We start from the raw sequence: 22,736 nt of genomic DNA, 5'->3' as shown, positions 1-22,736 counted from the left end.
CTTGTAGCAGTTTTTTTGTTTGCAATTTTTTTTATTGTGGTATCATTAATACACAATCACATGAGCTACATTGTGGTTACTAGATTCCCCCATTATCAAGTCCTCACCACATACCCCATTATAGTCATTGTACATCAGCATAGTAAGATGCTATACAGCCACTACTTGTCTTCTCTGTGCTGTACTGCCTTCCCCGTGCCCCCATCCCACATTATGTGTGCTAATCATAATGCCACTTAATCCCCTTATCCATCCCTTCCCCACCACCCTCCCCAGTCCCTTTCCCTTTGGTAACTGTTAGTCCATTCTTGGGTTCTGTGAGTCTGCTGCTGTTTTGTTCCTTCAGTTTTTCTTTGTTCTTATACTCCACAGATGAGTGAAATCATTTGGTACTTGTCTTTCTCCACCTGGCTTATTTCACTGAGCATAATACCCTCTAGCTCTATCCATGTTGTTGCAAATGGTAGGATTTGTTTTTTTCTTATGGCTGAATAATATTCCATTGTGTATATGTACCACATCTTCTTTATCCATTCGTCTACTGATGGACACTTAGGTTGCTTCCATTTCTTGGCTATTGTAAATAGTGCTGTGATAAACATATGGTTGCATTTAACTTTTTGAATCGGGGTCCTGAATTCTTAGGGTAAATTCCTAGGAGTGGAATTCCTAGGTCAAATGGTATTTCTATTTTTAGTTTTTTGAGGAACCTCCATACTGCTTTCCACAATGGTTGAACTAATTTACATTCCCACCAGCAGTGTAGGAGGGTTCCCCTTTCTCTACATCCTCACCAGCATTTGTTGTTGTTTGTCTTTTGGATGGTGGCGATCCTTACAGTGTGAGGTGATATCTCACTGTGGTTTTAATTTGCATTTCCCTGATGATTAGCAATGTGGAGCATCTTTTCATGTGCCTGTTGGGCCATCTGAATTTCTTCTTTGGAGAAGTGTCTGTGCAGAGCCTCTGCCCATTTTTTAATCGAATTATTTGATTTTTGTTGAGGTGTGTGAGCTCTTTATATATTTTTGTCTCAGAATAACTTTAACCTGCACTTCCCTTACTATGGAAAAGACTGAGCATGTTTGCCACTGCATTTCCTTTTCCACTACTGATGTTCATATATTTTCTCATTTGAGAGATCAGGAACACTTCAGATTAGGATTAGTCCTTTGTGACATAAATTGTAAATACCATCTCCAATTTTGTCAATTTGTCTTTTGAGAATTTATGCTGATTTTCTGTCTCAACCTCTCTCCTATAAAAACATATTAATATCTATGTAGTAAAAGGTATCAATCTTTTCTTCTATTACTTTTGATTTATAAAATTATGAATGTTTTCCCCACTCCCAGGTTATAAAGAACTGCACCCCAGTTTCTTCCCAGTATGTATATATTTTCACTTCTCAAATTTAGATATTTTACTTATTTATCATTTATTCTGGTGTATGGGATGAATGAATCTTACATTATTTTTCTCCATATGGGTACACAATTGTCTCAACACCCTTTACTTTAAAGTTTGTCTTTTCCTCGCTGACCTGGGATACATCCTTTTTTGCATGCCAACTTCCTTTTGCTCTTAGCTCTATTTATGGATTTTTCTATTCAATTCCATTGGTCTGTCTGTTCACATGTCACTTCTATACTGTTTTAATTATAGAGACATTATAACATTTTATGTCTTGGAAGGCTAACCTCTCCACATTTCTCTCAAGGAATTTTATTAGCTATTCTTGCTTGTTTATCCTTCCCTTTTGGAAGAATAAACTTTATGTAATAAACTTGTTTCTCTACAAAACAAACAAAACCCAATGGTAATTTCCATTGAGATCATGATTAGTATTTTGCGTATTAAGGGAAGAATTGACATCTTTATGATACTGAGTCTTCTACCCAAGAACATGGCACATCCCTCCATTTATTCAAGTACACTTTTGTGTCTTTCAAGTGTGTTTCATAAATTTTACTCATACAGATTTTGCACATTTCTGTTAGGTCTACACCAGACATGGTACTTTATTTTTGCCATTTTAAATGAACCTTCTCTTTCATTTTATCTTCTAATTGCTCACTGTTTGTATGTATGAAGGCTATTGACTTTTATATATTGATTCTGTATCATGTTACTTTACTAAATTTTCTTATTGTTTGATAGTTTTCCCTTCAACTCTCTTGGGTGTTCCAATTAAATAATCATATCATCTGCAAACAGAGATAGATTTTGCTGTTCTTGTTTGTTTTTTGGGCATTTGCTGCAAAAGCATTATTGTTTCTGTTGGTCTAAGGCTTGGTAGAGGGCTCAGAGCAGTTGAAAGTTGCCTTGTGGCTTCAGGGAGAGGCTCAGGCAGAAGTCTGACACCAAGGGGATGCAGAGGAGGTCCTCAAAGGCCACTGGGCTCTGGGGCCTCCTACCTGTGCTTGAGGGTAAGCCTTTCAAAGAGACACCTGCCCAACCCAGCCTGGGGTCCGGCCAGCCTGCAGAGGTTACTCACAAGGTCACCATCTTCTTGATGAGTTTCACCTCCTCTTCTAGGAAGTGGGTCTCCAGGAGGCCAAAGAGGTGGGGGTCTGTGTGGGCAGAAGCCAGGGCATGCAGATCTCAAAAGGCCTGGTTTAGGGTCTTCCCCAGGGCCATAGTGACTTCCAAAGCATCCAGGGCTTTACCCTGCTCATCTTGGCGTGGCCTCTGCACACCTGGAAGAGGGCAAAGCCCTGCAGAGCCACATCATCACAGTGAAATAGAAGTGCAAAGAGTTAGGTGCCTAAAGCCCACAGATGCAGGTTGACCAGGTGATTGGCAGCAGCCTCCACAGTGGCGGAATAATTCTGACGCATGTCCTAGATCAGGTTGGTTGGCAATAAGTAGCTAAGCACAAAAAACACTGTTGGCTGGTCTGGAAGGCAGGGTAGTCGAGAAGATGGTTCCAGAAGTCATGACTAGAGAGGAGGTTAGAGGGTGGTGGGAGGATGGAAAAAGGGAAGTCTCCAGGTCTATTCCCTCCAGTGTAGAAGCAATAGACAGATCCATAGGACTGTCAGGAGTGCTGTTAAATAGAATTGCTTTGTCTTCCTCTCCAGTGATTATATTTCTTATCTAAAATGCTTTCTCCTGTATAATATGTGTTGGCTAATACTTCTCAAATGATGTTAAATAATAGTGGAGATGGTAGCACGATTGCTGACTTCAATATTTCTACATTAAGATACATGTATGAATGGTTTCTGAGAGGTTTCTGTAGGCATCCCATGGCACCAGGTCACAGAAGCCCTGGTGAGGACAATATTTATCATCTCACAATTTCTGTGGGCTAGGAATGCAGGAGTAACTTATTTAGGGGGTTCTGGCTCAAGATCTCTCATGTGGCTGTAGTCAGGATGTCCACAGGTCCTGCAGTCATTTGAAGGCTTAACTGGGGCTGGAGGATTCACTTTTAGGATTACTCATCCACATGGCTATTGGCTGGAAGCCTCAGTTCCTCATCACATGGGCCTTCCTATTGGTTGCTTGACACAACATGGCACCTAACTTCCCTGAGAACAAATCATCTACAAGGGGAGAAAAGTTAGTCTCAAATTCCTGAAGCAAAGCAAATAAGTGAACTTGGCTTTGTTTCCATAAAACTTTATTTACAAAACAGACAGTAGGTGGATTTGGTCTGTGGGCTTTAGTCCAACCCTTTGTATCAATGGACCCAAGGCAGTGGATATGAGAGAATTCGTGGACGTATTTTAAATCCAGCACACCATCATAATATAGTCCAAATAGATCTGGACTGTCTGAACTTCCTGAAGAACATCACATGGTCCATTATGTCAATACATCATATTAACGGGGCTACAAGCAAGAAGTAGCAAATATGCTGTACATGCTCTCCAGAGAATGGGACATAAATCCTAGGAAGATTCTGGGGCCCCCACATTAGTAAAGTGTTTAGCAATCTGCTGAAAAAGAAGCACAATACTTTGGTAGCCCCTTTGCGTTCTGGAGATAAAATGTTTCATCTAGAAGAAAACTTCTTTGAGCTATTTATTGGATCACATGGAAGGCTGACAACACTGAATAGGGCCCAGAGTAAGAAAAGGCCCTGTAACTGGTTGACGGGACATTAGAAGCAATCCTGCCACTTGGGCCATGTAATCCGGGAGACTTTAAAATAGCAGAGATTTCTATGGTGAAAAAAGACCTGTGATGAGTGTATGACAAGCCCAAGACAATTATCCACCATTCAATAAACAGCTCCTGAAAATGTCTATGGGCCATAATAGAGATGGAACATCTGACAATGGGACATCAAGTGGCCATGTGGCCAGACGGCAGACCTACCAAGCCTTAAGACTGAGTGAGCCCAGGAGCAATCCATTACAAATTTAAGTGGTACATATCAAATGGAACCAGAGGCCAAAGTAAGCCACACAGCACGTAGACCACTCTCATTCTACACTGTTGTTCTAAAGCCTCTTTCTGCGATTACTAGCTGATAGGGGAGGCAAAAGGCCAAGGCTGATTCTTGGATGAGTTGCCTTGATATGTGGGGGTCAGCTAAAAGTGGACTGCTGATACAGTACTGGCTCACGCAGGGGTGACCCTGAAAGAGTGCTGAGAGGAAATCCTCCCAATAGTCAGTACATCTGGCCACCTACTCTGTGTAGAAAGACAAGTGGCTGAAGGCAAAAATACACACAGGCTTGAGGGCAATGGTAAATGGCTTAACTGATCAAAGATGTGAAAGGAAAAAGATTGGAAATGGGGGTTAAGGAGGTATTGGAAAGAAGAATGTAAACCAGTCTTCTACAAACTTTTTCTGTAAAGGGTCAGAGCAAATATTTTAGACTTATGGGCAATATAGTTGCTATTACAACTATTAAACTCTGCTGTTGCATTGTAAAAGCAGCCATAGACAATATGCAAATAAGTGAACTTGGCTTTGTTTCCATAAAACTTTATTTACAAAACAGACAGTATGTGGATTTGGTCTGTGGGCTTTAGTCCAACCCTTTGTATCAATGGACCCAAGGCAGTGGATAAAAGGTGTGAATATTTTTGTACTGCATTTCAATGACTGCACCAGAACATCCTCCACACATAGAGGAGCCACCAACCAAATGGAGAGAATGACTCAGCCAGTTGTTGTTGGCCAGCCTCTGGTATCACCACCCTGGTGCTGGTACCGTTGGCTCAGGAATAGCATAGCACTGTGGTAGGGTTGGAGGCTACGAATGGGCCCAAAAGCATTAACTCCCACTCACCAAGGCTGACCTAGCTATGACTGCTATGCAATGACCAACCAGTAGCAGAAGCCAATGCTGGGTCCCTGATACAGTGCCATTCCTCAAGGAGACCAGCCAGCTACTTGGTGCCATGCTGATTCCTGGGCTCCTCTGGAAGTAGCATTGCTTCATCTTGACTGGAATTAACACATGTTCTAGATACAGTCTTGCTTTTCTGCCCGCAGTGTCTTGGGCAACACCCCATCTAAGGACTTACAGAGCAGGGAATTCTGCATAACATCACCTCTGATCAAGAAACCCAACTTACAGGAAGGGAGGTGTGGCCATGACATGATAATGGAATCCACTGACCCTTTCACATACCACACCACCTAGAAACTTCCAGACTAATAAAGTGATGGACTAGCTGTTTGAAGGTGTAGGTGAGGCACCAGCTTAGAGATGATAGTCAACAAGAACAGGACATCATCCTCCAGGATGCAATATACACTCTAAATCCACTGCCATTATATGGCATTGTGTCCACTATAGACAACTACTTGAGTTTGGAAACTGAACTTCCATTGACCCACCTGGGAATTTGAGCCTCCAATCCCTTTAGTTTTAAGTTCTAGAGATCCTGGTTCCTAGAGGGGAATGCTTCCACCATGGGACATAGTAAAAGTTCCCTACAGCTACAGCCTTGTCTCTTTGGGCTCCGTACTGAGAGACTAGCAAGAAAGGAAAGGAATAACCATACTGTCACAGGTAATTAATTGATCATGATCATTAGAAGGAGATAGGATTCTTGTCACTCACTGAGAGTAGGGAAGAATACATTTTGCACCCAAATGATTCACTGAGGAATCTCTTGGTACCCACTGCCCAATGTTTATGGTAAATGGACAAGAGAAACAGCCAGTCTAAGAAAAGTCATCTAGAATGAAGATGAGAGAAATCTGAAATTCTAGACTAGAATGTGTTTTAGGGGAGGGAGATAGTGGTTTGAGACCAGTTAAAGCCTGAGAGCTATACTTTGTCTCACTAATATTTCTCTCAAAGGTTTTCCCAGGAAAGGAGATCATTCAGAACCCTGGAGTTGGTCCCAGACGAAGTGAACTGATTATATGAAGGAAGCAGATCCAAGTGGTACAAGGGATAGACCGTTGTGGATGCTGTGGTGTGCCACATAGATATCCTGTGAAGACTGAGATACTCCTTTCCTCAGCTGTCTGTATTGGTTGTCAATGGCTCCAGCTGAATTTTTCTCTAAAAATTGCTCTGGGAAAAAAGAGATCTTCCTTGTTAAAAATTGTGCCCCCACTCTGGTAGCAGCCCAAATCCAATGACTAGTCAATGTAGGAGTACATAGGTCTGGTCCTTTGCCTCAGTTTCACAAAGCCTAAATGAATATTCCAGTTCTGGAGCTCCCATGGGATCGAATTAGTCCTCTGTTGCAACTGCTTTGCAGTTCAACTTTTTCATCTAACTCAACCCTGCCTACCTCACTCATAGACGCTGTCCCTGAGATCATTCCCCAGTAAACCTGCACACAGATCTGCTTTTCAGAATCTGTTTCCTGAGAGCCTAAGACTGATCTTGTAGCTCTCACTCTCCCAGTATCCCTTGCAGGTATGATATGGAACAGACAACCTAGACTTTGACAAGTAGTCATATCTACTTTGGACTTTGAATTAGGAGTTAATTATGCAAAGAAGCAGAACCATGGTACATGCTTTGATGCACTGGTGTTTACAGCCTGGTGGAGTTCCCATAGGGAGCAGGGCAGCTGCACTAACCAGCAAAGAGGGCCAGCTATGGCATATGTCTTTCCCAGACAGGTTTGTAACATGCTTTTACATCCTTTTATACTTTGCTCTTTTTTCAGCATTTTGTGAATTGTCTATTTTCTATAATTTTTTCAATATATATGTTGTTTGTGAACCTAATACATGTATGTATACCTAATTATTATACACACACACACACACACAAAATGTGTTAGGTAAAAAGTACCCTATTAGTTCTTCTCCAGAAAATAGCACTGCTCACTGCTTGATGGGTATTGCTTCAAATTTCTCTTTTATGTGGCCAATATTCCTTTCATAATTTGGAAAAATAAAAATAGATTAAGACTATTTAACAAACCAAAAGATGACAAGAAATGGTATTGGAAACTTTGTACTAGAGTTTGGCTAAATGTAGGGCTCTTGGAAGCAAAAATTAACTCCCTTTATCAAACCAGGTGTGCCCCATTTCAAGGTACTAGAATACTTACTGACTTGTGATCAGCAGAAAGTGTTAAAGTTCCATCTTCTCTTTCAAAATCAGAAAGAAAAAGAAAATAAAACATATGTAATTTTGCCAAGAGCATTAACACAAAATGGTGAGAAGCCAGAAAGTCCATAGTAAATTAAAATAAACTAAGAAAGTGAATTTGTTGGAAGGAAATAATAAATAATAAGCCTTATTTTGATAAATTATCATCTCTTGTATACTTCAACCATGTTCATTTCTCCAATTGGACCAAAAATGTTATACAGCTGATTTATTCATTTAGTTAGGATGAGACAGGGCACCCTGTGGTTTTGTTTCACTGTTCCATAGATGAGGAAACCAAGGCTTCAAGTTACTAAGGTGACTTGCTCAGAATCACATAGTAATTACCATTACCCAGGTGTAAATCCAAATCCTCATGATGATTTAGTGGGATTTTATGGATGGGAAAATTCTTTAACTCATGGAATGACTAGGCTCTGTACTCTTGTTCAAATGTTAACCCATCCATAAAATGATTTATTAAATACTCCATATTTGCAAAAAGGCTAAATGAAGTAACGGGGAAAATTCATTATGACTGCCATGGATTTGTCATGGACAGGCATGTAGTGGCGAGAAAAGAACTTCAAATGCATACTTCCATATTAAGCTGGTGTTATGTGCAGGAGGAAAATTTTGGACCACCTGGGAAGAACATTCATTCCTTCAGAAATGGTAACCCAAAAAGTGCAATTTGGGAAAAAATTTCTCCAGGTAATGAATGCTCTTTGAAAGGAATCCACAATGAAAAATTCAGTATTTTCTGCAAAGTACTTGCTGGCGAATAATATAATACCACAGGCTATAAATACTTTGCTTCTCCACAAGCTTCGAAGCTTGTGCAAGTAAGCCTTTTTCTGCTCCACACATATTCTTACCCCTATCAGTTGTACTACATCTTAGCACATTCCACTTCAGGTTGTACTGAATTAGGTATTTAAAACTATTCTTTCTTTGAAACTATTCTTGCTTGTAGCTGTTGCATGAAGACTAGTTCAGTCACTTCAACTTTGTCATCGATTCTGTGAATAAACAGTAACTGAATAATATTGTCAACATATCAATTCATCAAGAGCCAAACAAAACCATTTGAAACCATTTGCCTTGCTTTCTCATTGACTATTGATGTTGTTCCCAATGATCTCAACTCCTTAAGCAAGACTAAAAGGCTAATAGTCCTATGCAAGTTTATTTTCTTGAAATATATATTTTTGGTTACTGTAATTACACACAATTTAATTAACTCACTATTGGTAAACAACTTTCCTTGCTTGACTAGCAAATAAGCCTCTAAGAAATTTGTGAAGAAATTTTTCTGTGATAAGGTATTCTATTTTCAATAAAAAAAAATTGTGACTATTTCCTCTCAGTTGGGAAAGTGCTTTATCTTTTAATGTTGATATATATTCTTTTAGTATATCTGGTGTTGCATAATAAACAAAATGCTTTACCATCTAATTTGATAATAAAATAATCCACCCTCTAGTATGCCTTAAAAGCACAACTTTCATAGTCCACTTTTCCTTTCTTGCTCTGACATGATGGGTATGCATCTGATAAGAAAAAAAAAAATGTCATGGTACAGTGATACATAGCCCTTGAAACACTATCACTACAATTTATAATATAGAGAGCAGTGGTATAAAGCAATGAGAAGACCGCATACAATCTTTGTTGCAACTACTACATTGACATTGTAGTGTGAAAGCAGCCATAGGTGGCAATATATACATTAATGAGTATGTCTATATTCCAGTAAAACTATCAACACCAAAATTTGAATTTCATATAATTTTCATGTCATAAACTACTATCTTTCTTTGATTTTGTGGGGGGGGGGGACCATTTAACAATGTTAAAAATTCTTAGCTCATAAGCTCTACAAAAACAGGCAGCTGGCTGTAATTTGTCTGCTCTAGACAGTTGCTTTTGTTTGGCCTCCGCTTAGTGTTGTAAATCACTGAAGCTCTGAGGGGATAAAACAGCAGTAAATATGAACTCACTTCAGTGAACTTCTCTTTGGTATCTTGACTCCTTAAGTCCTAGCTGATTTGGTTGACCCTGATGTTCTTCAATCAGCTGGGTTTTGTTGTTTTATTTTGGTATTTTAACCAGCATTTATTGTTCCTGATGGAAAGATCAATCTGACATCAATAGTCCACTAGAATGGGAAGCAGAAGTCAGTATATGTTCACTGCAATTTGCTTTTTCACTCACTATCATGGTCTCTTTCCACATAGAGGAAACATATTTCCACAACGCTATAGCATTCCACTGGATGAATACTCTATGGTTTTACTTAAAAACTCCCTATTTGGGGACAATTAGATTATATTCACTCTAAAGAACACACTTCTACAAGTTTACTTGTATGCCTGGTTATTTCCATAGTATAAAATCCTAGAAGTGCACAAATGAGTCAAACTGTTTTCACTTTTAAAGGTTTTTCATAGGTATTGCTAAATTTCCCTTCAGAAATGTTAGCCAATGTTTCTGGGAATAGGGGCCAGCAGCTGTATGTTTCTGGCATGGGGGCCAATGCTAGGTGTGCTATTCTTTTCAACTTTTGCCAATCTATCTGATAGAAGAAAAATCGTATCTCTGTGCTGTTTCAATCTGCACTTCCTCCAGGTTGATGCATGTGTTAGGCTGATAATGGCTCACTCCCAAAGCTTTGTCCACCTACTAATCCTTGGAACCTGTGAATATTACTTTTAAGGAAAAGGGGCTTTTGCATGAGTGATTAAGGATCTTGAGTTGGGAGATTATCCAAGATTATCTGGGTGGGGCTAAATAACATCACAAGTGTCATTCCTTATTAGAAGGCAGAGAGAGACATTGGACAAATACTAATAAGAAGGCAATGTGACCACAGAGGTAGAAACTGGAGTGATGAGATCTCAAGGAAGGCCAGCAGCTACCAGAAGTTGGATGACGCAAGGAATATATTCTCCCTAGAGCCTCACGAAGGCCTAAGGCCCTGCCAACACCTAGATTTTGATTTAGTGAAACTCATTTTGGATTTCTGGCCTCTAGAATAGCGAGAGAATGCATTTCTGGTATTTTAAGCCAACAAGTTTGCAGTGATTTGTTATAGCAACCATGTGAAGCTAATACAATAGGTTTTTCATGTCTGGGATCACATGGATACCTTCTCACAAAAATGAAATGAAATGAAAACTTTAAAACATGAAATATCACACAGTAGTATGAACATATAATTCTATTTATATGAAAGTAAATCTGAATATTTGTACATTAAACATGTGTGCATAACTGCCTAGGAAAAAGTCTGGACGGATACATACCAAACTAGTGACCGTGGTTAACTGGAGGGAGGTAGGAAAGGGGGAAAAGAGGAACTTTTACTTTTTTACTCAAGATAACTACTTATGATACATCTGTATTGTCTGAAATGGTTTTGCAAGACTACATACATGTACTGTGTAAAAAAATAACTAAGGCCTATCTGCTTGCTGTAACAATAAAACATTTAGAAAGTAATAAAACTGCCCTGCCTCTCAACTATCCCTTCCCAGAAATATTGTTAATCAATATTAATCATCAATGGTATGAATGTTCTCAAACTTTTTCGGTGCAGAAACAAATGTATGTGTGTAGTTTTTTAAAAAAATGAAAGAGTGACATATATACTGTCTTTCATTTAAGGGAGTTCAAAACCTACGATGTGCAGGAGCTTCATTCCGTGGAGCTGGTTGGTGCACAGACTCTCGCTGCAAGACAGGCCCAGAACTCCTTTCATCAAACTTCCTGCTGCTTTGAACTTCCTTGTGACTTTGCCCTTATGTAGGGGGATCACTGAGGAAAATTCCTGTTGTGTTTAAATAGTTCTGGGTATTCCCACACCGCCTTTCCTGCCTGCTTTTAAAATGGATGCTCTCACCAATAGCTCCCCACCGTGGATGGCTTTTTGAAACTTTTCCCAACTAGTTGGAGAGGGATGCTGTCCTCATGCTATTGTAACATTTCTTTAAGCATGCGTCTGGTTGGGTATTTTTCGTACGCTAACGAGGCAGCTTTGTAAATGGCTTCAGACGTCACCGGGCAATTTTCCTTCGAACGAAGCAAATCCAAATCCTTTCCGAAGTCAAGACTGTGAGTATTCGTTATTAAAGATCTAGTCCCAAACTATGGGGTGAAGGTGATCTTTGGGGTTTCATCGGGGGAGTGACTCTGGACACCTGAACAAAGCAAAAAACCTGGGCTAGGGCAAGGGGTGTGTTGGAACCCCACAAGAAAGAGAAGCAGAATGCCGCCCGGTATGATCCGCGGAGCCATCAATTTACCTAGTCCTCTGCTCCGTGTATCCCGCGTGATACTTCGGCCGGGATACACGGAGCAGAGGATCCCAGCGGCCTGGGTGGGATCCCGCGCTCCGAGGAACTCCAGGCAGTTGGTGCCCGCCGCGGGTCTGTGTCTCCGAAGCGTTCCCGCAGGGGGCAGTGCCGCCCGCCTGTGCGCCGATGCGGTGGAACCATGCTGAGTTCTGGGGGTTCTTCGGAAGAAAGTTAGGGGATGCCTAGGGGTGGGGGCGGGACTGCGCGGTCCGCGGGAGGGTGGGGACAGGGCCGCCGGCGGTGCGGGGGTGCCGGGGCGGGTGTTGGAGAGGGGGCGGCTCGCGCGGCGGGAGGTGCAGCCCTCGGAAGGTTTGCCCGAGCCGAGCGCGAGTGCGGACGCGAGGGCGTGTGTGCGCGCCGCAGCTCTCCGGGTTCCGCGGGGCGCGCGGGTGTCAGCTTGCAGCCGGGCTCCTCCCTCCCGCCCCCCTGCCCAGCCCGGCGGTCCCTCCTTCCTTCGCCGCTCGCCCCTCCCCGGCGGGCCAGGCGCTGGGACGCCCCGGCGGAGCAGGCGGCGGCGGCGAGTTGGGGAGCCCTGGGCTCGGCGCCGCCCGAGGGGCCCGAGCCGCGCCGCGCCGCGCCCGCCCCTGCCCGGCCGCGCCGGCCCCGCTTCCCGCCGGGCCACGCCCTGTCAAACTTTGTTGCTGCGCCCGCCGCGGCGGCCAGCGGAGCGGGAGGGAGGGGCGCCGGGCCGGGCCGCGCCGGGCTGCCAGGGGCTCGGAGAGCGGCGGCCCCGGCCCGCGGCCCCACCATGCCCCAGCTCGGCGGCGGCGGCGGCGGGGGAGGCGGCGGCGGCGCGGGCGCCGGGGCGGCCGGCGGAGGGGACGACCTCGGGGCGAACGACGAGCTGATCCCCTTCCAGGACGAGGGGGGCGAGGAGCAGGAGCCGAGCAGCGACAGCGTCTCGGCGCAGCGGGACCTGGACGAAGTCAAGTCGTCCCTGGTCAATGAGTCAGAGAACCAGAGCAGCAGCTCGGACTCGGAGGTAGGGAGGCTCCCGCGGCCGACCCCGGGGGACCGCGGCCCCGCGCCCGCTCACCCGCCCTCGCCTTTGTGTCTCCTCCGCAGGCGGAGAGGCGCCCGCAGCCCGCCCGGGACGCTTTCCAGAAGCCGCGGGACTATTTCGCCGAAGGTACGTGCCGGACGGGGCAGCCCCCACTCCCCGGTCCCGCTGCGCTCCGTGCCTGAACTCAGGCCGCCCACGGGTCCCCTCGGCCCGGTGGCCGTGCCGCTGCTCTCCGCCCCTCTTGGCTTGGCCTCAGCGGTCCTGGGGCACGCGTGGGGGGCGCTTGAGCCTCAGGTCCACGCCCTGGGTTCCCTGCCGCCGCGCTGTCCCGAGGGCCCGGGCCTCACCCCCGCCCTGGTCTTGCCCGCAGTGAGAAGGCCCCAGGACGGCGCGTTCTTTAAGGGCCCCCCGTACCCTGGGTACCCGTTTCTGATGATCCCGGACCTGAGCAGCCCGTACCTGTCCAACGGACCCCTGTCTCCGGGAGGAGCGCGCACGGTGAGTGCCTGTCGCGCCGCGCCGGGTGGGTGCGAGGCCGGGGCCCGCGGGATGCGCCCCGGCCTCGGCGATGGGGTGGGGGATGGGGCCGTCCCGTGAGGATCCTGGGCAGAGCTTGTTTGCGGAGTTAACTACTCGGGCGGCTGAGCGGTGGGCTGCGCTGGCCATGCCTGGGTGGAAAGTAAAGTTCGTTTAAATTCTCTCCTTTGCCTGGGGAGAGAGGCTTTAGGGTCCAATTCTTTGGGGTCTTCTATGGCCTCCAAAATTCTTTGCTCTCACTCAAGGAAAACGGATTTGTGCCGGCTTTGGGGGATCGGAGTCTCGCTTTCTTTACTGGAAATCCGTCAGCCCTCCCTGGCTGTGGGCAGTGAGCCGGGGGAGCTGGGTAGGCAACGTTGCCCCCCGACTCCAGTTTCACTGGGCGGTTGCGAATTAGTATTTCTGGCGAGTTATTCACACCCCTCTCCCCACCCCCAGCCATAGCGCAGAGGCCTCAACTGTTCTGTAGATCGGGATTTTAAACTCCCCTAGATGATTTCGAGGGTGACCCGAGGCATTCTTCAAGATGAGGAACTTGGCTTTTTCCCCCTTTGTTGACGCCTTTTCTCATTTAAAGCGAGCGCTGCGACACTTTAAACCTGTTAATGGGCGCGCATTGTGTGCTGCGCTCTGGCATTTAGAGCCGTGATTAAGCAAATTGACCGGGCCCCAGACGACGTGCAAATGAGGGCGGATTCCATCGCCCCCTCCCTGGCTCCAAACTCCCGCCCCCCGCATCGCGAGGGGCACAGCCCCGGCTAGGCGAGGCCTTTGTGTGCCCCTAGCCGCCTCCCCACCCCAGGGCCCTTTGTCCAGGTGCTAGGACCTATGGCAGATCGTGGGCGCTCGCCTACCTACTATGTGGCAGGCTCTTGCGCTTCTGTCGCTTGGGCGCCAGGCGCAAGGCAGTAGTCCTCTTTGCTTCCCGCCCGGCTTTCCAGGGCCCGCCACTTCGTTCTTGCATCGGAGGAGGAAATGTTCTCACCTTAGGAGCAGGGCCCGACAAAGTCACTTTATGCTCAAGCTATACTTAAATAATGATCGTAATTGAAGGGCCGCCAGAGAAGCTCTCGGTGCTGAATGAGCGCTGTCATGCATGGTACAGCGGTCGGTGGAGAGCCGGGGCACCGGCTGTGGCTTCAGTAGACGCGCTCTTCTGGCCAGATGGGATGTGGAAGTGGCGGTGGGGGGCTTTGACCAAGCCAGAGGAGAGTGGGGGGAACCACACGGCCCTCTCACCTTTCAAGCACAGAAGACCCCAAAGCTTTGTCTCTGCTTTTGAACCCCCTGGGAAGTCCTGAATATAAACTGGATATGGGCGTCTGGCTGTTGCTTTTTTTCATTCATATCAGAAGAAAAAGGTATGAGTAAAACTTGCTCAAAACAAGCTGCAGTGACTTTAGGTTTTCATTGATTCCTTCCCATGTGGGAGAAGTAGCTCAGTTATGAAAGTTCTGGAAGGATTCCTATACCTTTGTGCTACCAAAGTTTCATTTTTGCATTTACCGTTAGATGTCTGGAAAGAGGATCCTGGGAGGTATTAACATCTGTGAGTCACCACTGATCCAGATCCTGAGGCAGGGAAAGTTACCAGAAATGTCCCAAATATGACTAGTTATTTCCCTCAAGCAAGCTATTTCTTCTACTTACCCATTTCTCTCTAGGGCAACCCAAGCCCTAGAGCCCAAGTGGGACAGTTTTAATGTTTTTGTCAGTCCCCTCCTTTCCTCCTACTAACTTCCATGTTCTTTTGCTCAAGAACTTACAAAGGCTGATTCTTGCTTGTACTGAGGATTCCTGATTACCAAATCCAGGCCTACATAGAATTTTGGAGCCTGCCTCTCCTCTGCATCATTCTGACTGTCCCTGTTCATTCCTGCAGCTATTCCTGCTCTGTTCCTGTCACCGTCCTCCTTTCAAGCCCCCAAGACACTCAATCTCTTGCTCGGGTTGCTTCTTAAGGGACCTAGCATGTCCTGTCCCACTCCCATGCCTATATCTCGTCTCCGTGGTGAACTGCCCTTACAGAAGGAAGTTCAATTCCCCCATAGTTCCTGGCCCCTTAGGTACCCATCATTGTGGTAGGCCTGCCTGGTTACAAAGTTCATCCATATATTGGGGATGTTTCCTGCAGTTAGATCAGCTCAGTGGTACCTGCTAATTTTGACGCTCTCTTTGGGCATCATGGCCAGTTAGGAAAGCAAGTGAGAAACACTGAAGCATTTGACTGTCTGGACTACAGGACTGAGGTGATGCTTTTCCTCCAGATGATTACATTAATTTAATTAACATGGTTCTTGTTATAGGCAGACTGTAGGGGCAGACAAAGTGGCCCTCTGTTGGGGTCCCAGCCTGGTAAAATGAGTGTAGACAGATGTGGGACAGAGGAACAGGGAGGGAGGTGACTGAGGTGGGGGTGGGGTTGCCTAGAATATATGATCTGGTCTCTCTTGGCATCCTAGGTCTTTTGTTTTATCGCTAAATTTCACAACTTTAGGCTTTGCTGTTCTAAGGCTTAGAAAGAGTAATAAAATTGAGTGACCTCAGTTCTTTGCTGCTCTAACACTTTCTGGAAATACCAAGACAAAAGCAGAAGTGGGGACTGGCTGGAGCATTTTCAGGGTGTTCATTGGCCCTGGGAGTAGCTAGAGAAGAGCTGCAACACCCTCACCCACTGGCACAGCTCCTGCTGGGGTGACTTGGGGCTGGTCAGCCCTTTCCCATGCATTCCCTTTGCCCTCTACTCTGGTTGGCTGGGAGGCTGGAAGTGGCCTCTTCCCCAGGCTCTTTAGAGAAGAGGTCCCCTTAACTTGGGGTGTGTGCCAAGCCTTCGAGCTGTGATTCATTCTCATCTGGAGCCCCGGGGACTCCATGGCCTATGAAAGGGAGAATGACTGCCATAGACCATTTTTCACTCCTTCAAAGAGTCACCCTGAAATTACACATTCATTCATGAAAAGGCTTCACCAGCTTCCTAAACTCTAGTGCATTGACTAGAGTTTTGTCAAGAAAATGTAAATCCACAGAGAAGAAAGGGGATGTCAGAAATCATTTTAAGACTAATAAGAGGCAAAAAGACAAGGTTGTGATTCAGTGAACGAGCTACAAAGTGACAGTAGTTTGACTGACCACAATATGAGTGCTAATGACATTCTGGAATAGAACACTTCTAGGTAGAGTTGCTGAGCGAGTCCATGTTTTTGTATCCAGTTTGTAAATGTAAGAGCTACTGTCATGCAACTCAAGCATCCCGCTGCTTGAACCTTTCTCAGACAATTCCAACTCAGATTTCTGGATGAAATTGTTCTGTTCCCCAAATGGGTGCTTGTGTTTATGTCCTTTGCATCCCACTGCTCCCCATGGGCAGTCTTGCCAATATCCTGAGCACTCCTGTTTTCTTTCTGACAGAAATCTTTGTATGTATATTGAGAAGTCAGTTTTTAGGAGTTACATGTAAGTCTTCTTCCTTCTTCTGGAAGATCAGTATAAACGCACTGCTTTTGGTAAAATTCTTTTCAGCCATTTTATCTAAATATAACATCTGTTACATTTTTTTTCTAAATGTAACTTGGGGTTTAATGAAGGTTTTTCACATGGAATGAGCTTTTGTGAGGGCCCTGCCTACATTGCTGGAAGTTTTGGCACTTGGATTGCTGGAGTGACACTTAGTGACAAACTGTGTCGAGGGTCTTGAAACCCGTCAGTCTTTTTCCTTTGGGTGGGAGTGGATCTGGCAAGGAATACCTGACTTGCATTGTTATAGTTACGGGAAGTTATAGGTTGCTCACACCCTTCTTGAGGGGAGAAAAGTAGACTGGCTCACATACACACAAAAAACTAATCTTTAACAGAGTGTTGCAGCCTTCTAGCTATGTGCAAAGTTACCAAAAAATTGTGACATGAAAAAGAATTTAAATGATTAAGTCATTGGAAAATCTATAATGCAAATATCCCACTTGTATTCCAATTTAGAGTCAACTTTTACTTGCTAAACTGGGGAAATTTAGATTGGCATCCTTGAGATTAATAAGTAACTCCTCAACTTTATCTGAGGTTTCTTGAGGACCTATTGTGGGCAAAGGCTAAGGGTCTTAGGAAGGTAGGATGAATTAGACCCAGCTTTGCCCTAAAGGACTTGAAAAATTGAGTTAGGAATAGATAATGTTAGCATAAACCACTATAGTAGGAAGTCTTATGTTAAGAGCCAGTAAACTCCAGAGAAGAGTTTTCAGAGTAAAGAGAATAGAAAAATTGTTTTGGCTGGCGTGGTGAAGGAAGGTAGGGAGAGGAAGTTGTTCTAAACTAGTCCCTGAAACTCCAGCATTCTTTAACAAAGTAGTTCTTGTTAGTTATAAATAATTTTAACAGTACAGAGGTATTTACAGTGAAAAGTGGAAGTCCTCCTTCACCCTCATCCTGAGGTAGGACAAAGGCAAAAAGTTCTGGGCTATTTGGGGTAATGTTACTCCATTTGCCTGGAAGAGTGAGGGGTTGGGATGGGAGGCCATGAATGCTAGTGAAGGAATCTGGTCTTATTCAAGAAGCATCAGAGAACCCTTGAAAACAGTGCTGGGAAGTGATGTTCCTCATATGTGTGCTTGGAAAGATAATAGTGATTGTAGGGAGAGGACCTAGAAGGAGCTAGAAAGGACCTGGTCAGGAGACTCACACGAGTCCGGGGGTGAAGTGAAAAGGGACCAAGAATATCCGAATGGAAGGGGAAGAAAGGAGAGACTGGGGTGGTGGCTTAGCTTTGTGCGGAGAGGGGGTGGTACCAGAGGCAGAAAGCGGCTGACGTCACAGTGAACTCTCCGTGTCTGAGCCTGGGTGACCTGGGGGAGTGACTTCTTGCAGGTGGGGCCTGGGCCTGCCTTCTCTGCCTCCCCAGTGCTGGACAGATGCTCATCAGCTGGTTTGGCTACAATAGCCTATGTAGCCTGTGAGGCTCTCATTGGGAGAACTGCTGAGTTTCACCGAAGGACACATGGGGCTCAATGGGAGTTGAGGGTATAGTTGAAATGGCAGCAACTGGATAATGCAAGGGAGGAAGGGGTGAGGATGCTCAGGGCAGAGGAAGGGGTTGCCAGGGAGGATGGAGGGGGGGCACTTGCCAAGGAAGGAGATGAATTGAGGAACTGTGACATGGAAGTTGGAGGGAGAGGTAAGTGGAGGGGTGGTCGTCAGTGTTAGATGCCACAGACAGAGGGGACAGGAAGGTCAAAGAGTCAGAGGAGCTTTGGGAATTGGGCAGTTAGAAGCTGTTGGTGCCTGCGGAGAGAAGTAGTCCAGGCAGGTGTTGGTATGGACAGGGAGGCAGTGATACTAGCTCAGCACTCCCTGACGGGTGCCAAGGTGCTGTGTGCCTGTCCCTCAGTCCTCGGCCAGAACCCCAGACTGAGCAGCCTCCTCTCTCTTCCCCTGTTACTTTACACATTTCACTGTTTACTGTAACCTGGAAGATGTTGAACCCAGTCTGCAGACAACTGGAGGGAAGCTTGGCTGTGACAAGAACAGGGAAGGGAAGAGCCGCAGGCTTTGAAGAGGGTATTTTTTAGGATGCTGGAGCAGGAGCTTGTGTATAGGGGCAGTGGGGCAGGGTGGAAGAGGAATGGGGAGAAGATGGGAAGAAGAGATGAGACTGGATCTTCGGGAAGAAGGCAGTCTTCCTTCATTGATGGAGGGTGCTCGGCAGTAGTGGTGTCCTCCCAGTTTTGCAGACTAGCCCAGAGTTGAAGATGAGGATGCGGAAACGTGCAGGGTGGTGCTGGCAGAAATGGAAGGTAGCGTGCACTGGGTGGCTAGATGGCTTTGATATTCTCAGTAAAACCAGGGGCGCGTTGGCTGGGGTGTGGGTGCTGGAAGTAGGGAGACTTCAGGCCCCATCTCTGCATCCCATTATAAAGCCAAAAAGGTTGGGAACATTTTAACTACATGTTAAATAATGAAACGTTTGTGCATTGATTGAAAGATGTGACCTACCTGGGAAATTTTCCTTCTTATTGTCTGGAGCTGGCTGATTTTGAAGGGGGATAGAGATGGAAATCAAAATACAACTCATTTGCCGTCAGGCAGATACTGGGGTGTGATAAGTAATAGGGGATGGGAAAGGACTGACTGCTTAAAAGTATGTAGAAATGGCCCCAAATTAGCTAATCTAATAATGTAGTTTTGGAGGAGGTTTTTCTGTGTCCTGTGTTTTATTATCTTCTCTGAAACTGGATTGGATTTAGGAAACAATGGAATAAATGCAGTTTCCAAAACCTTGGCATTTGGGAATGAGGGGAAATGGTGGGGACTTGCCTTTTCCTCTATACTGTATGTGCTGCCCAGTGAAAAACTCCTGATACTGTATAGTGTCTCTCTGAGGCTCAAGCTGTTACAGATGGGCTGAGTTACCTCAACTGACAGATGCCTGTAAGGTTCTAAAATGAATTTCAGAACCCTACATCCTTCCTTTTCATTATGTGCATAGCCTACAGATTTTCATGGGAAAATAAACATTTAGTTCAGATATGTATTTCAAGTTTGAAAATAAAATAGTAAAATTGTTATCCTATATACGGCCCCTTTTAAGAATTTTTGGTCAAGCGTTGAGTGGTATTAACTAGTGACCTGGTGTCCTTAGGACAGAGAATACTCATACTCTCAAACTGTGTTATAGCATTTTAGAAATCTAATTCATTGAAGAGGAGGAACAAGGCCCCAAGTGTTCACCCTAATTGTAGAAAATAAACTTATATATAAACAAAAAATTCCCCAAAAGTGTTAAGATGACTAGCAAATATGTGAAACTGTTCAACCTCCCAGACAGTCAAAAAAATGCTAATAAAGAAAAGGGTTATTTTTTTGGCCCACCAAGTTAATAACGATTTTGTCTGACACGACTGTTGAATGTTGGCAAACGTATGGTAAATTGGATGCCCTCCTTGGCTGTTCTTGAAGGGTGTAAAACATACCATCCCATTTGGAAAGCACTTGGCAGGGGCTACCAGAACTTTGAATATTTTTTCACAGCTTCTGACCTGCTAGGAAGTAGATACTTGTTATTCCCATTTTGCTGTGGGGCAGACAGACTTGCAGAGGTCAAGCATCTTGTTCAAGGTTACTCTAGTGGTCATTGACGGCGCACAGATTTGAACTTGGTTGTGAGTCCCAAGTCTAAGGCTTCCTGTTGCACCTTCTGACCTTACACATACCTGATAGAGCTAGCTCCTGCCCCTCCTCTTGGGAGAAGGGCTGCTGACCTTTGTCTTCCGGCTCAGAAGTCCTGATGTGAGCTATCAGTTGGCGTGGAGGGTGGCTAATTTGCCTTGACTTTATGGATTGGACTGGGGAATGTTTCTTCCCAAATAAACAGTTGTCTAAATGAGTGGCTGTGGTTTTAAGCTGTTCCACCAGTTCCGCACTCCAGAGGAGTTAGATGACCTTCAGAGGGTGGCCCCAAGAACTTCACCACCACAGGTCACCCTCTTTCAGAGGAAAGAGTGGTTATCTACTAACAGTTGAACTGAATGAACTTGGGGACTGTTTTTCCTTGCTGAAGTCAGTGAGGGTTGGAGGAATAGACACGTGTGTCTTTGGTGTGACAGAAGACAGGGGGAGCATACTTGCTCACTCCCCCTGCACTTGGTGTTACATTGTAGTTTGGTTAACAAACCAAGCCCTGGTGAGCCAAGCGTGCAAATAGTATTTCCTTATTGTTCGCTTTACAAAATATGTTATAAATTGGTTGCTTATTTAAAGCTCTCCGAAAGTTAAATATCAGTCCCAGTCATCTGTAGCTATTTCAGTAAATTGACTGTTAAAGAAATAAATACTAAACATTTCCAAAGAGAATTATTTTAGGAACTATAGTGTCTTAGTCTCGCCCCAACCCAACCCTACTCGTGTGTGTGTGTGTGTGTGTGTGTAAGATGATTTGAAATTAGGATTCAAGTAATTCAGTGCTTTTTTCTTCACTTCCCAAGTAATCTTCCAGGTGGTCTCTTTCTGAAAACAATAGTATGGTGGGAAGATTAATAAGCGGGGCTTCTGAGTATGGTTGATAGAAGTTCGGGAGACATGGGGTCTAAGCTAAGTCCTCCTGGAGACGTAGGAACATCTGTAGAAAATGTGTGGAAAAAAGAAAGGCATAAATAAATATGAGAGATAATAAGTCATTAACGGGTGCCTCTGATGATGCAGAAGGAGAAAGAAGAATGACCGATATGAAAAGCTGATCAATTTACAAATCCAGGTTTGTTGGCAGTAGTGATTTCTGATGTCCAGGATCACATTTCTCCCCATCCATTCCATAAAGGCTAGTCAGGGTCACTAAGATTAGTTGGATTTATGACACATCCCCACTAGAGGTAGGTTGGGTGTTTCTCTCTACTGTTCTTATGCCAGGACCCTGCATCTGTCTGAGCTGGAAGGACCATCCAGCCTGTCCCACAGATGAGGAGTGCAAGCTCAGGGAGATTGTGAACTTGATCAGGATCAAACAGTTATGAATGATGCACAGAGGACCAGGGCTCACTACTTAGGGAGACCTACAAGCCCGCAGAAAGCAGTACTACAGAGGAAGCACACCTCAAAATGTTTTATGAAACAGTAGCACCTGACTCATGATACATGATTCATAGACATTTGTTGAATGTTGACAGCATGAATATTTAAACATCAGCATTAAAGGAAAAAAAAAGGCCCTGTAGGCACCTTCCCTGTGCCAGGGCAACTATATCACACTGTGTACAACTGTTACCACTTGGAACATGTTGCAGTGTTTTCATGTCTGATGATAATCTCGGTTTTGTCCATGAGGAAGCTGAAACGGAGTAAGCGAGGGGCCCAGGATCACCTCTGCAGAGAGTGGGAGAGCCACAGTGCTGCAGGTTTCCTCCACTGAGAAGTGATAGCCATATTCATGTACAACTGCCATTTGAAACAGGATGCAAAGAAACGGTGTGCACAGGTTAAAGATGAGTGAGGAGTAATATCTCTGCATTCATTCTTTTTGGTGGCATTTCCAGCCCTTTCACTTAACAGGCACCTTTTTTTAAATTAAGGTATCACTGATATACAATCTTAGGAGGGTTTCACATGAGCAACATTGTGGTTACAACATTGACCCATATTATCATGTCATTCCCCCCGCCCCCCACCGCCCTCCTCCACACACAGCCATTGCAGTCACTGTCCATCAGCGTAGTAGACTTAGCAGGCACTTTTAATCACAGCTTCTGCCTGGGGTAGACTCAAAGCCTCAATGGCTGGTCTCTACAGTTTCAGAGATGCTGTTCATTGCTGTCTTAATCTTTCTCTGCT

At 45.1% G+C, this 22,736-nt stretch overlaps 1 protein-coding gene across 1 annotated transcript in view; it reads left to right on the top strand.

The window, feature by feature from the left end:
- Positions 1–12,386: 12,386 nt before the first annotated feature.
- Positions 12,387–22,736, top strand: part of TCF7L1 (transcription factor 7 like 1) — a 139,107-nt gene continuing 128,757 nt past the window's right edge. The window contains exons 1-3 of the mRNA XM_017674300.3: positions 12,387–12,872; positions 12,956–13,019; positions 13,264–13,391. Of these exons, the coding sequence (XP_017529789.2) occupies positions 12,639–12,872; positions 12,956–13,019; positions 13,264–13,391 (426 nt within the window). The 5' untranslated portion in view covers positions 12,387–12,638. The remainder of the gene's footprint in view (positions 12,873–12,955; positions 13,020–13,263; positions 13,392–22,736) is intronic.

The sequence above is a fragment of the Manis javanica genome, chromosome 1 (genome assembly GCF_040802235.1).
Source record: "Manis javanica isolate MJ-LG chromosome 1, MJ_LKY, whole genome shotgun sequence".
NCBI lineage: Eukaryota > Metazoa > Chordata > Mammalia > Pholidota > Manidae > Manis > Manis javanica.
Note: the sequence above shows the minus strand (reverse complement) of the source record. Positions and strands in the feature narration are given on the sequence as shown.